Consider the following 18,002-nt stretch of genomic DNA (forward strand, 5'->3'; position numbering starts at 1 on the left):
CCTTCTGGTCCACTTCTGGTTCTGCTGCTGAGTGTGGTCGGGACCCCCCCCTACACTCCTGTGGTACTCCATCTGTCCCAACATTTCAGCATTCATGGATTGTATCTTGAATTATGTAGATGAAACATTTAAAGTTGTGTCTATGTCCGAATCGCTGAATCGGTTTAGAGGGTTCCGATTCAATTCAGAGAAATTACAGGGTCTCCTGACTTGATTTGGATTCAGAGATTTGTCCACTGAATTGGGCCGAATCAAACTTGGGACTAAAGCTGCACATAGCTCTAGGTGTTTTAATATTGTTTTAATGCTCAGTATTGTTGAACAACAGAGCATAAATTGTTAGATTCTGATCATAACGTTTGTGAAAAGTCTGAGTTATGTAGTAGATTTTAAGTGGTTTGTGTTGATATAACTGATAAGGATTTTTGCCCATCATCATATCTTGTTTCAAAATAAACACCGGGATATCAGAACATATATACAAAGTCATAAATATGAAGATTTAAGTAAATGTGTCCTATAGTTTGTGGATTGTGTAGTTACATTTCCCTCACTAGTACTTTACAGATGGCTAGATAGCAGGTTTCATTAGAACATTAAGGTTCAAGGTCTTGTCTTGTATAACTAAAATATAATTATTAAAACCGGTATGAATTTTCTGGATAAGTTGATCTCTCATTTTTTGTGGAAGTATCTCTCAGATCCCCCATAATCTTGGATTTAGTTCACCAAAATCACACTTTCTTATTTTTGATTAGAAAAGTAGACACAGTAACTTTTCAAGGAGCATTGGCTGTTGGCTTTACAGGAACTGATTCCTTAGGTACTTCATAAATCATCTTTGGTGCAGGAGATTTTTCCTGGTGTTTTGTTCCTGAACTACATTTTACTGAAATAAGCCACAAATTGGGTACTACTGAACGTTTCCCTCTCAAACATCAGGCTTGCTATACTGTTCCTAAGAATTCCTTGTTATGACTGCTTTCTTTCGGCTTGATTCTGGATTTTATAGCAAACTTCTCCTTTTTCAAGCTTACGTTCTGTTTGATCAAACCCTTGCCTGTGATCGGGGTGCTTTTTTACTTAACTGACAAGGGTAGAATGGAATCTACATGAACTTGAATCAATTTAGTTTGAAAAGAATAAAAATGAAGAACAGCCTTGGGTTATAAGATACCAGGCACCAGTCCAAAGAGTTTCCATAGAAACATGCGTTAAAACACAGGTGTCTTATCTGTCTTGCCCTCAGCTTCACTTATTGGTTTAAAAGACTTCAAAAAACTCAAAAAAGAAGAGTAGATTTAACCCCTTTCTTTCAGGGATTGCCAGTTATTCCTGTGAGCATGATGACTTTAGCTACAGAAATGTTACGAACGTTTTGTGTACAGCAATTAAAAAAACTTTTTTTTCCCCTTGTTGCTACAAGTTATAACAAGGAAGAACTGGTTCCACTGAGATATATTAATGACTCCACAAGAAATAAAAAAGGTTTGACCTATTAAGTTAAAATATTAGACTTAAATTTTTTAAAACTTTTTTTGTTTTGCAGTACTGGTATTAATAATGCAAACTTAATAGGGTACCAAATATATTGCAAATGGCTTGGTAAAGGTTTCTTTTTTTTTATATGGGTAACAAGGTAAACATTACATTGAAATTCTGGTATGTTAAATATTAAACTAAAAATATTTGGGACAGGATTGTATTTTAAGGTTAAATTTTAAACAAAACTTGAACTATTTGCATGTTACTTTTTTATTGCTTTAAAGGAACTTAATCAAATTTGAAGATAGGCTGAAATGATCCAGAGTACGGTATTTTTGATACTTTTAATAATGAAAAATAGGTAGGGTTGGTTTTAGTAGTAAATAGATTTTTGCATGGAGAATGTCCTTCATTTGTTCTGGTATTCAGAAATATGAACCGTTTTTAAATATGCATGAGTTTATTGTATTTAACAGGAAGGAAGCTTTTCAAAAGAATTGCATTCTACATTTTAGTCAGCCTTAGTAAGGTTGGGAGCAGACTATATATGCCTCCCAAAATAAACACATCATGGCAAGAAAATGTTTCATTTTTGCTGGAATTCATTTTCATAATTGGGTTTCCTCAACTGAAAGAGTCTGTGGGAACAAGCCCCTTGTTTAATAAGAAAAATTAGGAGGAGGCTTACATTCAGAAAGCTCAAGGAAACTAAACAGTCTCACCAACTACATGAGTGTTCCCATTTTCCCACATTGATACCAACATTTGTTAGAATAAATAGAACAATCTATATTCTTTTTAAGATTGACCAAGAGTCAGAACTGTTTTTTTTCCCCGCCCCTTCAAACTTGGGGCTTCAATTAAAAGAGGACAAGACCTGAAGTAAAAGGTATAGCTGAATGTGTCCTGGTGTTCATTCTTAGGAACTATTGGAAAAATACTCTTAATATGCTTCATGTGTTAGTCATTTCTGTTCTAAACAGTCATTGGGTCCATGTTCATATGTTAAAGTTTTTAAATCTTTTTGAGCTGCTTTTTCTAAACTACTCTGCATTTCCTTTCATATTGTAAAATACTTTCCTTTGGTATTGCACTTCTATAACTATGATTTTAAACTTGTTAGAGGTTTGTGTATGTGTGTGCATAAAAAGCTGATCTTGCCAAAATCAAGACAGTGTCAATAAACTGCATGTGATGAAGTTCTTCTGACTGATTTGTTACCAACCAGAACTCTGTAATTGCTCTGTGTGTGGGCCCTTCCACTTCTACTGAAAGGTTCTCATTTTTTTTAGCCCATTTCTTCAGTTTGATTTCTTTAAACAGGCCAGAAAGCATTTTACACAAAACACATTTTTGTTTATGACTGAAAAACTGATTTACAGAAACATGCTTGCATTTTCCTTTTCAGTTTAGCCTTTTAGTCTCAGGTAATCCATCTCCAATCATCACACATTTCTTCTGTCTTTTTTTTTTTTGCCTGTACATCAGTTTATCACCTTCAGCTAGTAAATGCTGAAGATGTCACAAGAGATAATTGTAGCTCGCGCAGAATGCTTTTCCTGCACCACTCTACCAAATGAAATGCAACAAAACCTTGCCTTTTACCTGAAACTTAGGGAAAACTCCATGAAGTTTTCTTTTTAAATATACATGCAAGAACAATGTAATTTTGTCTCCTAATGATGATTGACTATAAAAATGTATTAATAGAAAGGATACATTATTTAAGGCCTGCGTTTACAGCACAAAATTAGCTTTGTAATCTGTCTGATTTATAACACAAACCAGGCAATTAACCAGTTCCTTTATGTGCTTCCAGTTTCTTGAGGGGAAGATAGCAGACAGACTTTTCTACTGATTTTTCTGGTTCTTTAGTGTTGGAAGGAACCCCAAACTACCAAATACTGTTATTACTTAAGTAGAAATACTTGTTATGACTAAGAACTAGAGGATTTGGCTCTGTTCAGCTTACTTGCCTTTACTGCCTTCAGCAAAAACCCTTTTTAGCCTTGCTTTGAAAAAATTTTTTAGGTAGCTCATCAGGTGGATTATTAAGGAAGTGTTTTATTTTAACCCCTTGCCATTCCATTTCCCCCCCACCTCTCCTTTGATAGCCCTCAATAATGAAGAATTACAATAATGAAATATAGATTACTGGGGGATTTAGATTATGTGTCCATAAGTGTTTTTTTGCATTGTTGCACTAAGTATCTAACCTGGAAATTTTAAACCTCACTTAAAATGCTACAAAATTTATGGTTTTTAAACACTGAAGTACTGATATATTTTGCTGTATACAAAAGCTGTATTTTGGGGAGAGAACCAGTAAAGAGCTGCATTTTGATTAAATGGCTGCATGAAGACACTGGTTTTATGAATACTATTTTGTTTTTAACTTGTGGGTTTCTTAAATTTTATAACTTGTTTTTGCAGAATGTGCATAATATATGTGGTGTTAAGTAGTCAACCAGTAGGTGATGCTGTTGGCTTTATAATATATAATGACTTAATCTTTGACTCAGCAGTTAGAACAGAACAGAAAAAACATTAGAGGAGCACAACCCCTCAGGGTCTGTTAGGCCTTGGCTTGAGAAAAGATGTTGTCAGGCCCAGAAATCATTCTTCCCTTGCTTTATTGCACTTTTTTTTTTTTTTTTTTTTACCTGTAACATTTGTGATACGTGCAAGAAGCCAGTGTTTCTAGGCTAGTATCCTGACTCCTTCCCCCACCCCTGAACCTCCTGTCTCATGAAGTCTTAAAAACCTATCACTTTTTGTAGCTGAAAATGGTGAGATCAGGTCTTTGTCCAATGTGTTCTATGTCAGCTACTGTGGCTTTTTTATGGGGCCACTGTTCTCTTCTCATTGTTCCCAGGCTTGAATGTTGGGCACGCTGCCTCTGTATTATTGGCTTCAGGAGCAGAGGCAAGAACTAGGTCACAGTTATTTCCTACCCCCCAAAGAGCAATGTTCCATTTTTGCCATTAGTCTGGTAGGCTAGTTCTCTTCTAAGTTTATAGGTAACGTTTACATTACAAATACACTCTGTGTATATATAGGATAAAATGGTATTGAGGTATTTTGCATTTATGATTTTTTTTTCCTTAAACTTAAGCTGTTTGCTCCTACCATATGCCATGTACTAAAATATCAATCTTATGTTGGTCTGTAATATTGTAGTTAATGCACTTATTGATTTAGTGGCATTAGACTGAATGGGCATTAGTTTTTTTTTTTCCCAGATCCCATTATATCTTAGGTCAGATGAAACAGGCTCCTTGATGGCATGTCAGCGGTGGGTGAATTAGGTATGTTTTGAAACTAAGTGTACTTTTGGTCACAGCCAGCAAGATACTGGAAAGTTGATGCACAGTTTTACTACATACTTTTTGGCTTAGGGTTACGTAGACTTTCCATATGGCTGAAACTAGTGTTTTCTATCAGACGTGGAAAATAGTGTTAGTAATGAACTGAGTTGTGAAGCTGGATGTAGTAACAGCATCTACAAGCAAGAAAAAGGTGGAACAAGAGAGCTTGGAAACCTGAAGATGGGAGGAAGGGGAGTAGTGGGAGAGAAGAGAACTAGCATAGCAGTGGAAGAAAAATTAAAACAAGAAAAGAGTGGATAGAATATAACAGGAAGGAAGAACAAAAGTTAACTTTTCCTCTAACAGCAGCTACAGAATAAATATGAATATAAACTGGTTTATCATACAGACATTTAGTTTCTCCTGAGTCGCTGCTCTCCCAGGAGAAACTATAAATATACAGATGTTCAGGCTTTTTCTCCCAAGTAAAAATGGCTACTCCAGGAGAAATAACCTGGGTTAAATCACTCCCAAGAGAGTTTCTCTCGTGAAAGTGAATGTATACGCTGTGGTTCTCTCAGAAGAGAACATGATCCTTCAGCATTCCCTTCTTCCACCCCCATGTCCACTCCTACCCCTCCAGGAGACTGTATTGCTTGCTGGACCCTGCTGCTGCAGTAGGGAGCAGAACATGCCCCCGTTGCAATCCCCACCTTGTGCTGCAGGGAACCACATACTGACCACGGGCAGTCATGGTCAGCCAATCAGGGCTGTTCTGTGTACTGTTGCCAGGTAAACTAAGCTCAGCAGAGCAGAGCTGAGCAGAGCTGTGCGCACAGGGGCCTGCTTTGATTAAATAGTGTCAGCACTGCAAGCTCTCCACTCTTTAGGGCTTTGGAATTCAAATATCTGTACGTATGGCTCTTGATAAGTTTTTCTACTAGGAGAATGAAGCTGGGAGAACCCTTACAGATTATTTGCATGTTGTACACAGCCAAAGTGGCTTAAAGTTTAGTTTTAGAAAATAGCCCTCCATGGCGCAGTAGTATTTTGTGTATACTGGTAAATGCAGACCTGATGTATAATAATGAAAAAAATCTACTTTCTCAGTCCTTCACAGTATATATAGAGATTGTCTTATGGCAAAATTGGTGATTTTAAGTAAATTTTGTCTTGCATTCAAGAGGTGCACAAATTGTATTGTTATTATAGAATTAGGGATAAATATAATTTTCTTGAAGCATTCCAGCAAATGTAACTGGGTTTTTATTAGTGCTTGTTTAAAGATATACTGGCCCTTTTAAGGTTTTAGACATGAAGGATCTTCTTCGTATCAGTAATACTTGGTTCAAGGAACAATACTTTTAGAATAGAAATATGGTCACTGAAACAAGGTGGTGATTTCAGGAAAGTGGTTTGGGGAAAAGTGCTCCTAATTACTTTTATATCCCTCTTGATAAATTTAATTCCTGCCTTTGGACAATTGAACAAACGTTCTTTTGAATCCCACTCCGTATAAGTTTTGTTAAAGGCCTAATAGAGTTAGAGTATTCTTGTAGCTGTGATGGTCTAGGACTGGGATGTCAAACTCATCTAGCCCACAGGTTGGATCAGACCCACGGACTCCCTCCCCTTCTTGCTCTCCTTCTCTCCTAGGTATCTGGTGGTTGCTCCAGCCAGTCTGGGACCTGTGCTGTGTGTGGTGCAGATCCTGGAGTGGCTGAAATGGGCTCCGTGTGTGGCACAGTCTGACCATAGCTGCAGTCATGCTGCATGTAGTGTCCTCCCTGGCTGGACTGCACTGCATGCCAGCAGCTCTGGGGTTGCGCCACATGCGGTATGTTCCAGCAAGTCCAGGACCCACATTGCATGCAGCTCTGCATTTTAGACCAGCTGGAGCATGCATCATGGGCAGCACATGTCCCATAATGGGTGCCATGTGTGGCACAATCTGGCCGGGGGCCATGGTGTGAAGCATGGCTGCACCTCAGGCCGGACTGTGCTACATGCAGTGCGTGTTTTAGCTGGTCAAGATCAGCACAGAACTGGTCCCAGCCTGGTTGGAGCAGCCACTGGGTATGCTGGAGGAGAAGAGGAAGGGTTCCGTGGGCCAGCTCCTGCCCACAGACTGGGTCAGTGCTGTGGGTGTGCACTGTGTTCTGTGTGAATCTAACCAGGCCCAGGGGCAGCACTGGGGGCCTGATGAAGAGGCTCCAGCAGCCAAATACAGCCTGTGGGCTGCATGTTGGGCATTCCTGGTCTACGAAATGTCCAAGGCAAGGGGTTTTTTTTGTAGTATCTGTATAGTTGCGAGAACATTTGGGTTTCAGGTGTCCTGGAAAGCTTGTCCAACAGTTCTCGCACCTTCATTGTTAGTCCAGTCACATAAAATCCTTAATTCTAGTTAAAGGATTACTAATTTCCCTCAAAGTTGCATAATTTATCATATTTAATATTAAAGTATCAAGGAAAAATCAAATTTTGTTCTATAGATGCAGCTCACATATCTTATGGACTAAGTTAAGCCAAATATTTTTTTTTCTATCAGCATTTTAACTTGCTGGGGAATGCAAGTCCGTTCTGAATGTGGTACCAAATAATTAGACCTATATTACATACCTATTTCTGTACTGAACTCTTGATGGACACCGAAGGCTAATACAGGATTATGTACTTACAGCCCACATTGGAAGTAGAAAATGTTACGGAAACTGCAGCTGCGGTGCCCAAAGACTATCTTTTATTATAGTTACCTAGGTTCATTTAATATTTCCCAAAATAACCTGTTCATTTTGTAATTCCTGCAGAGATAATCACTTAGAACTTTCAATGGCAATATTCTTCTGTTAACAATAGAGCTATCAGTACCTTATTTGTAAAGGGAAAGACATTTTGTTTCCTTTTTTTTCCTAGTGGCAGAAACATGCTGGTGTTATGATTTTTAGCTTTTATTTAATAGTTATAATGATTATAGAGTCCTAATATGTTCTGAGCTTGCATGGAATACAAATGTTTATTTCAGTTTGTCGGTACCTTATTTCTTGCATTATACTTTTTCAGGAATAAATGATAGACTCAATGATTTAACTAAAATGTTGAAATAATAATATTACCTAAAATATCTTCATTTAAATATTACAGAATAAAGAAAATCTCAAATTTGGAAAATTTAAAGAACCTCGATGTTTTGGATCTTCATGGAAATCAGGTAATGGATAGTAAATGCAATTTGTATTTTAAGTCACTTGCAAATAAAATTGATTCAGATGCATCTGTTTTCCTCTATTGCTGGCTTTTGGGAAGGGGATTTAGAAGGTGTCTCACAACTGCTCTTTTGTTAAGTTTACAGACCTAAAAATAAATCAAAAGGGGAATAATGCTAAGTTTGATCTTGTTTTTTCTGTTTTCTTACACTGTCAGAAGCTTATTTAAAAGTTGAAATGACTAAATATTTGGATAACAGCACCAAATCATGTAAAACAACAAGCTTGTTTAGCATATTTTTAATTATATTGTCAGAAGATTCAAAATGTTATAATATACAATAAATGTTGAATAGCTTTTATTGTATTAAGGAATCTATTTGTAAGTGCTGGTACAAGTAGATTCCTTAAATATGTACAATAGTTCTAGATGTGTGTACAGAGAAGAAAGCATAAAAGGAGGTAATGATGTTATTATGGGTGCTCTTTGTTCCTAGCTTTGTAATAACGTAGACCTTTCCATAGACGAGTAATTTATTCTGTTTGTTTGCCCATTTTCTAAAATGGACAAATAATAATGATTATCGTTAATGGATCTAGAACTTCTGAGGCACCATTTAAGTGCAAAGTTTTAATTGTAATATATATGTTAGACAAAAGGGGTCAACCGGGGTTGTTATATTCCTGATGCACTTTGCATGCAGTGCAGAAGAGGCTAAAGGGAGTTCAGATAAAATATTTAGTTGTAAAATAAATGGAAAACATGTATAAAATAGCTGAAGTGCTTAAATCAATTTATAGTCAGGGATGCATGGTCTTCCTGAACATAAAAGGTAGTGTGTAAATGCCCTGGACTCCAGATCTGCTTAGGCTATGCACTGATTTTTGCTGCTTATGTTACTGCTTGATTCAGAAGATTGGGCAGAGTAATATGCATGCTCCCAGGAGGGGTATGGGGGGTGCGTCCCCCAGATTTGTATGTGAGGTGGGTGTGGCCCAGCAGACAGGACCCAGCGCAGCAGGGCAGACTAGGGCCAGGCAGAGAAGCTTGGTGTCGTCGCCCTGAGGTCCGCATCGCCATGGTGAGGCGCCCCCTGCCCTCCTGACAACAGTGGGGGTGGTGGTGCAGAGTTGTGCCCGTCGTTCCTGCTGGGTGGGCAGGCGGTGCATTGCCATGGTGGTGCAGAGCTCCTAACAGCAGCACCGAGCTTCCCCACCTGGCCCAGCTCTGCCCTGCTGCACCAGGTCTTGCTCACTGGGCCATGGAAGCCTTGGGGGAGGGCAGCAGGGTGGGGAGCCTTGAGCCCGCTGCAGGAAGACTGCATCTACCCCATCACCACAGGCTCTGCTCTGGCTGTGTCACCCATGGGGAGGGGGAGCCAGGCTCCGTTCTCTGCTTTGCCGCAGCAGTCGCTACTTCCCGTGGGTGGCAACCAGCGCTTGGGCACTGCTACGGGGGTGTGGCAGGGGGCTGCTCACCTGAGTCCCTAGCCCCGTAGCCCTGGTGGCTTGTGGGGATGGGGAGTGAGGGGCACCAGCAGGGATATGGGGCAATGGCATTGGCAGGGCACTGGCATATCAGGGCTGCTCAGCTCCTGACAGCGATGGTTGGGGCATAGCCATGGCTGAACCTGTGTCCTGGTGAGCAAATGGGGCTGGGGGAGTTCTGATTTTTCCATGATAAACCCAAAATCAAATGCCAAAATGTATAGGTATTTAGAATTTATTTTCTTGTAGAGATATGGGGCACTGGTAGACTTACCATTTTAAAACAATTAGGAAATGTATTAATAAAGTGTTGTTGTGTTCAATTTTGTATGTGTATATGTGGTGTTTCATTTTTATCATGGAAAAATGCAGATTTTGGGGGTTTTAAATTGGAGAATTTGCAGGGTTTTTTTAATCAGAGAATTTGTGACTTTTAAACAGAAAGCCAGGATCCCTCTTCACTAGTTACATGGTTGCAGTAAATGCTCATGCAAGATAAACATACAGATACATATATATATATTTTTTTGTGAAGAATTCATACACAAGTTTTTTGCAACTTTGGCTTCATAGTTGTAGTGTGCAGGCACAAGACTTTATGAGCAAAAATGGAAATTCAACAATTGGGGAAAAGTCATTGGGAGTAAAGTAGTATCCTGAACAACTGCACTATTTTGGACTAACCTCTATGTAGTTATGAAAACTTTCAGTTTGAGTGTAAAACTCCTCAAAACTGGCCTGTTAACTAATATCTTGCATAAACCTGAAATGAAATACAGTGCTGTGTTAGTACACTTAAGTGATATCAATTATAAACAAGATATAATAAACTAATAAATGGCTTTGTTGATTTATTTATTATTATTATTATTATTTTTGCAAGACTGAAAATACAGCATAACAAAATGACATTGCAAATTACTTGGTTAATAATGTTTTTGTATTGTAAATTGAAGGTTGACTTTTGAGCATAGATATAGTTGGTGTGGATGACTAAGGGTATAAACAAATGTTCACTTCTAGCAGTGGAAGTTTCTCCTGGGAATTGCTAGGAATTTTTCCACTGCTAGAAATCTCCCAATCACAGAGGAGTCTATCAGAAGCATACAGGTATTCATTCTTGCTAGAGAAACTGTCTCACATGGGTGATCTTCCACGTATCAACCTGGAAGATTTTTCTCTCAGGCAGGGCATGTTTCTAGGAGAAACTGAATGAATGCTTGTGCATTTTAGTTTTTCTGGGAGAGTGGTTATACTTCTAATAAAAATGTAATGCCTGTACATGACTTAGAATATAGTAGTCACTAATAATTTTTTTGATTAACTATACATCATAGGACAAAGAGTTACCACATATGGTTAATTGGGCTGTAATAGTTTGGCTTTCTGCTGTATATCTTATAAAATTAACAAATGACATACATGTTTATAGAATTGGATGTTTTTCCCCTCAAACTTATTCGTGTAACTCTTTGAATTCATTGGTACTTCATTGATTTCATTAAGAACTGTACACATAGTATATAATTTAGCTGCCATTAGATCATATCTATATAACTTTAGGCAGATCTTTGCCCACAGTTTTAGTCACTGTTGTGTACCAGGATCAGATACTTCCAGTTTTTTGGCAGGGCAATATTCAACCTCCTGAATTTAATTCATATTTGCCTTTTAGAAAGTTTAAAGAGCCAAAAAATGTGAAGTTGATAGATGTTTGGGGCCTGCAAATGGGATTTTTAGTTTTGCTGCTTTTGTTTTGTAGGTGCTGAATAGTTTTCACTGAATTGTCAATATGAAAAAAACCCTTATAATCCGTTCGTGAATAATGCATCTTCCTCATGCCTGCTTCCTGTAATGCATGAGGTTTGATTTCTGGCATCATATCGTTTTATGTTTGGTTTTGCCAGAGTTTTTTTTTTTTTTCAAGGCATCCTCAAGTTTTAAAAATCCTGTATATTATCTATACTTCTTAATTTTTATTTTTGCTTGCATGTGTGTGCACACACTTTTGCTAAAGTCTAGTAGATGCTCTTTAAACACAAACTGTTCAAGGTATATAAAATACATTTGTGGATTATTAGGAAGATGTGCTTATAACCTGAACAAATGTGACACTAGTTTTATTCTTGTTTTACTTGTATGTGTCTTCCGTGTCTTTTTGAGATTCTCAGGACCCTTCTGTACAGCAGGCTTTCATTTTTCTGTTGGCACTCAAAATGTACCTTTCCAAATCAAACACACCCTAAGCTTTCCCTTTCAACCACAGAATTAAGTTTCAGAACATCAAAAGAGGCAGTTTAGGATTCCAGAATGTATTAACTACAACAGCTGATCAGTGGGGTCCAAAGTCAAACATAAGTATGTGATCCAAACTTTTAATCTGAGTTGTGAGTGTGTAGCTTTTCCAATGGGATTGAATATGATGATTGTTTTTACCCTTACAGTGATTTAACTGGAAATTTTTCCAAATGTAGGTACAAAATTCTTTGTGGAATAGCATCTTTAGCAATCATACACAATACCTTTTAAAGAGAGAGCTATTTTTATCTCCCAGTTGAGTTCTAGAGAACTTAAATGAACTGGACTTGCTAACAATGTGAAAAATGCTTATGAAATTTGCTTTGTATTTATAAAAACAGCAAATATTATGTGCCCAGTTCTGCTATTCTTAGTAATATTAAGTACCTTCATGTCCAAGTACTCGCATCAATTTCAAATGTGTTGGGGTAGCAGGATTAGGCCAGCAATCCTTTTATATCCCAGCAATCCTTTCATTTCTAATGTCAGAAACCAAAATTACCATTCATTAGAGAAAGTGTGCTCAATCTCTGGCCCGTGGGCTAGATATGGCCTGCAGCACCATGTCATCCATCCTGCAGGGCTCCCCAAGGCCTAGAAACTTGGCAGCAGGGGAGCGGTGTTGCCACTCCTGTCCTGCCTAATCTCCAGACTCATAGGGAGCCTTGGACCCTGTGCTTTGAATCTGGCACCTTGTAACAGGTCACCCTCCCCAGCGCCATCTTCCCTGGTAATCCGTGCTTTATGTGGGGCACCCTTGGAGCCTTCTTGGGAGTTATGTCCCACCCTATACTCTCCTGGCATGTCTTGATGGAAATAATTATGATAATGTTCTTGCAAGTGGGAGTCTGCCTCTTGTATTGTATGTGTTGGGGCCTTTCACCTACGCAGGCCTGACCCCTGTTTTTCTCTAGCTAGGCCTCCCCATCTAAACCCACTAAACAGGGTTTGACTTTACAGCTCTAGCCTTTGCTGGTGTTTTGAGACTTGTGGCCCCCTTTCCTGCTCCAAATCTGGAGCCTGGCCCCCCGACCCGGAGGTCTGGGTGCCGGCCCCATAGCTAGGGGGTCACAAGTTCAAAACCTGGGGGACGACCCTGAACTCGCACCTTCTCAGTCCAAAAAAAACAAAACAAAATTGCACCCCAGGTGTGGCAGACCTCCCTGGTCTTTTTAAGATTGCACCCCTTCAGGTGATGGGGTCTGCCCCCCAAAAGCTGCGCCCTTGCTGGCACCAGGGTCCCCACTCTGTCATGGGTACCCAAAATGAGGCCTCTGTCTTCCCCTAACAGCCTCACCCAAGTCACCGGTGTTATTCAATAATAAAAAAAGAAGGAAAAATAATACCGGTCACTAACCAATATGATCAAGCAAAGCAGCAGGTTCACTTACATTCGCAGGGTTCATGCCTCAGTTGCCTTTCGTCGGCTGCAATTTTGGCTGTGGTACAGCTGTGGTCTCCCCACGGCTTCCATAGTTCCTGCCTTTGGACCACTCATCCAGCTTCTGTGTGGAGCTCTCAGAGATGCTCCTTCCTCTTCAGCTGCTGTCCCCACCCCCTTACTGCCACTCTGCCCAGGGTTTTTTATAGTCCTGCCCCTTTCGGTCAGCTGACTAGCTGGCCAGACTCGGCATGTAACTCCTTCCTTACCATCACTCTGTGCCCAGAAAGTTCTGGCCTGAAAGGGGTGGACTTGTTTTCTGGTGACAGGGCTAGGGTTCCCTGTTACACACCTGATCCCAGTGCACAGGGCTGGGTGGGGGCAGTGTTGGGCCAGCAGGATCCAATTCCAGTGTGGGGGCCCCAAAGGGAATGGTGCTGGGCCCCTGGGGCCCAATTTTGGCATGCAGGGGACAGGAGAGGGTGGCATTGAGCTCACAGGGTCCACAATCCCAGCAGGAAGTGGGTGGTGTTAAGCTCTCAGGGCTGAATCCTGGCATGCAAAGGTGGAAAGGAGCAGAATCGGGCTCCCCAGGCCCAATTCTGATGGGAGGGGGCAGTGCTGGGCCCCCAGGATCCAATCCCAGCATGCAGGGAGTGGTGCTGGGCTCCCAGGGACCAATCCCAGCATGCAGGGGGCGGTGCTGGGCCTTCAGGACCCTATCCCAGCATGCAATGTGTGCGGGACCTGACTTGGCTCTGTGCTAATTATGGGTTGTGAGGCCAAAAGGTTGAGCACCACTGCAGTAGAGTGACTTGGTTAAAATTGAAACGCAGAGGAAAATTTAATTGCATAAATACCTAATTAGTTTATTGTTGTGTCTGCATCTTTTTAGGCAGCAATTTAAGTTGCCTGGGGCATGATTACCTGGCCAGGACACTGAGTATATTATTGTCAGGGGGATAGATGGATCTGGTTGACAGGCATGTGATATCTGCCCTAAGGGTGTGCTTTTTGTTTATAAGCTTTGAAGAAGGTTAAGTTGTCCCATTAAAAATAAATGTCTCTTTAAAAACAAAGCAAACAAATTAGCAAATAAGCAATGAATAAAAAATCTGGATATTTGTGGCTTGATCCATGTGTGCTCAGCACTTTTTTTGCTTGTATGTTTTTGCTGTCACTATTGTGACTTAAAAATCATAATAGAATCATTTGAGAGAGACTGATTATTATCCTGAAAATTACATACTATTTATGAGAAGTTTTGAGGAAGCCTGTTTACCAGAATTTTGCTACTTTTTTTTTTTATTGCCTCATTCCAGAGTTGCAATGTGTTGTACAGTGTTTAATATGTAGAACAATTCTGTTAAATTTGGCTTTATAAAACACGCCCTAAATTACCTTTTGAGTTATAGACAGTTTATTACAAGGATGTATCACAAGATTTTTCATGTTTGTTTTTTCCATTTTCCTTTAGTAATGTTTAAGATGAAATTATAGAAGAGGCTTGATGCCTACCTGGCTGGAGTCATTTGAGCCCAGTTTTTTCTCCTGCCCAGGCAGGGAGTCGGACTTGAAGATCTACAAGGTCCCTTCCGACCCTACTTCTGTGAATCTTTAATTCTATAGGAAGGGGCACTTCATTGTCATTTTTAACTTAAACTTTCTTCTTACTGAAACCGTTTGCTTTTGATGGCTATTTCAGGCATGATTATCAGTTTTTGCGTTTTTCTTTCTGTCCTTTATGCCTGTTCAGTAAGGTGACAAATACTGAAGGTTGGTGGAAACTTAGTTCCATAGTTTTTGTTCAATATTTCCAGCCGTACTTTGGTAGGTTGGAGTACTATTTATAGCTGTGATGGTCCAGGAAATGAGAGAGGCAAGTATTTTGGGGGATGATAACTTTTATTGCACCAACTAAATGGTTGGGATAGGCTTAGGGCTTTAGCACAGGTTATGTGTATAACACCAGAAATCTGTGGAATGCTGTGATGTCATAAAGTTGTGTTGGATTTTAGACCAGACACAAGTGAAGGCTTCATGTTGTTTCAGACATGCAAGATGGTGACTTATCACTAGAGGGCCTGGTGAGTGGGGGTATGGGAACAGTAGCCAGGTGGGAGAACGGGAGGGAGGCATATACCTGGGAAATGGCTTCCCCAGGGGTCTCAGGCCTGGCTGAAATGGACACAGAGACTCTGTGCCTCTTACTTGGCCTGCAGGATCAAAAGGTTGAGCACCACTGTAGTAGACCATAAACTGAATATGAGTCAACAGTGTGCTTTTGTTGGCATGCACGTGCATGCGTGCACACATGCAAGGCCAACAGCGTACTGAATTGTAGTAACAGAAGTGTCACTTGCAGATCAAGGACAGCTATATTTTTGCTCTGTTCAGCAGCGGTGAATACTGACTTAGACTACTATGTCCAGTGTTTTGGGCCGCATGCTTTAAGAAGGACGTAGACAGAGTCCAGAAGAGAGCAACAAACGTGACTAGAGGCCTGGGAGGTTAAACTGATTTAGGAGAGGCTAAAAGAATGTTGGTTGTTTAGCTTGGAGAAGAGAAGACAGAGGATTTGATAACAGCCTTCAAATACTTGAATGGTGATAGGCTTTTCTCCATGACCATAGGGGACAGGACTAGGAGCAATGGCTTTAAACTGCAGTGGGGAAATTCAGGTTGAAGTTTAGGAGGAACTTTCTGACTGAGGGTGGTCAAGCATTGGGGCATTGGCTACCTAGAGAAGCTGTGGAATCTCTATCCTTGGAAGTGTTTAAGAACAAGTTAGACACTTTGATGTAGTCAGGGATACTCCTGCCTTGAGCAGGGTGCTGGATTAGGTGAGGTCCTTTCCAGCTCTACCTTGCTATGATCCACAACTAAGCACAGATACAAGTGTTCTCTTTCTTGCATCTGAGGAAGATGCATAAAGTAATTACTGATTGGCAGTGAGACTCCCATGTTACCAGTTCAGTGTGGCTGACTGTGTGCAGCATACTTCTTATATCGCTTTTTTCACATTTTCTGCATATATCTTTTTGCAGCCACAGAATCATGGAAAGTTAGAGTTGGAAGGGACATCAGGAGGTTATCTAGTCCAAACCCCTGCTCAAAGCAGGACCGTCTCCAACTAGATCATTCCAGCTAGGGCTCTGTCAAGCCGGGCCTTAAAAACCTCCAAGGATGGAGATTCCACCACCTCTCTAGGTAATGTGTTCCAGTGCTTCACCACCCTCCTAGTGAGAGAGGTTTTTCCTAATATCCAATCTAAACATCCCTTGCTTCAACTTGAATCCATTGTTCCTTGTTCTGTCATCTGCCACTACTGAGAACAGTCTAGTTCCATCCTCTTTGGAACCACCCTTCAGGTAGTTGTAGGCTGCAAATCTCCCTTCAGTCTTCTTTTCTGCAGACTAAATAAGCCCAGTTCTCTCAGCCTCTCCTCAGAAGTTATGTACCCCAGCCTCCTAACCATTGTCATTGTCATTGCCCTCTGCTGGACTCTTCCCAACTTGTCTACATCCTTTCTGTAGTGGGGGTCCAAAACTGGACACAGCACTCCAGATATGGCCTCACCAATGCAGGGGAGGTGGAATAATTACTACCCTTGATCTGATGGCAATGCTCCTACTATTGTAGCCCAGTATGTTGTTTACCTTCGTAGCAGCAAGGGCACACTGCTGACTTGTATCCAGCTTATTGTCAACTGTAACCCCCAGATCCATTTTTGCAGAGCTACTGCTTAGCCAGTTGGTCCCAAGCCTGAGATTCTTCCTAAGCTCAGGACTGCATTTGATTTGTTTTTGGTCCAATCCTCCAATTTGTCTAGGTCACTCTGAATCCTAGGTCTACCCTCCAGCGTATCTACTACACCTCTCAACTTGTTGTCACCTACAGACTTGCTTAAGGTGTGCTCCATCCTGTCTTCCAGATGGTTAAGGAAGATACTGAACAAAACTGGCCCGAGGACCAAACCTTGGGGTACTCCACTTGATACTGGCTGCCAACTAGGCCTTGAGCCATTGATTGCTACCTGTTGAGCCCAATGAGTCAGCCAGCTTTCTATCCACCTTACAGTCCATTCATCCAGCCCATACTTCCTTAGCTTGCTTACAAGAATTCTGTGAGAGATGGCATCAAAAGCCTCGATAAAGTTAAGGTACATCAAGTCCACCACTCTCCCTGCATCCACAGAGCCAGTCATCTCATCATAGAAGGTAGTCAGGTTGGTCAGGCATGACTTGCCCTTGGTCCATGGTGACTGTTTCTGGTCTCTTCTTTCTCGTCACGAAGTATTCCATACAGTTTAGCTGACATGCTTTTCGTCTTTGCACTTCTATTTTGTTTCTTGCTTTATATCTGTTGGAAGATATTTCAAGGGTATTTGTGGCATTTCTTTTTTTTTTTAGTTGAGCAAGCTTTGATGCAGAAATGAACCATCCATGGGAGGCTGAACTATTTTTGATCGTGAGTGGGAGTTCAAAGGATAACTTTTGTAAACAATAGGTGTGTCTTGATTGCATCTCTTCCGTCTCATTGCCAAGATTATTTTGAGCTTTTTTTAAATATAAATTTGCAGGGCCATAATACAGATCTATAAAAAGTTAGTCTTTAGAGAGGTAAAGAGACTGCATCATATATGTATGGTTTTATTTATGTTCATAAATACTCGGATTATAGTTATGGACTCTTCTTCTGGTCTAATGCTAAGGTTATTTTTATATAGTTCAGGGCAGCCAGGGATATAGGGTTTTTTTTGTTTTTTGTTTTTTTCTTAAAGGGCTGGATCTGGGGCTGATGGGGCAGCCATAGCGGGGCTGGGACAGTGTGCAGAGG

General features: G+C 40.4%; 1 protein-coding gene across 3 annotated transcripts in view; it reads left to right on the top strand.

The window, feature by feature from the left end:
- Positions 1–18,002, top strand: part of LRRC49 (leucine rich repeat containing 49) — a 125,800-nt gene that overhangs the window by 14,622 nt on the left and 93,176 nt on the right. For all 3 annotated transcript variants that reach the window (XR_002100751.1, XM_019533459.1, XM_019533458.1), the window contains one exon: positions 7,935–8,001. Coding sequence is in view for 2 of the 3 variants with exons in the window: in XM_019533459.1 (XP_019389004.1) it covers positions 7,935–8,001 (67 nt within the window). In the remaining variant the exon portion in view is untranslated. The remainder of the gene's footprint in view (positions 1–7,934; positions 8,002–18,002) is intronic.

The sequence above is a fragment of the Crocodylus porosus genome, unplaced genomic scaffold, assembly GCF_001723895.1.
Source record: "Crocodylus porosus isolate Cpor-Errol unplaced genomic scaffold, CroPor_comp1, whole genome shotgun sequence".
Lineage (NCBI taxonomy): Eukaryota > Metazoa > Chordata > Crocodylia > Crocodylidae > Crocodylus > Crocodylus porosus.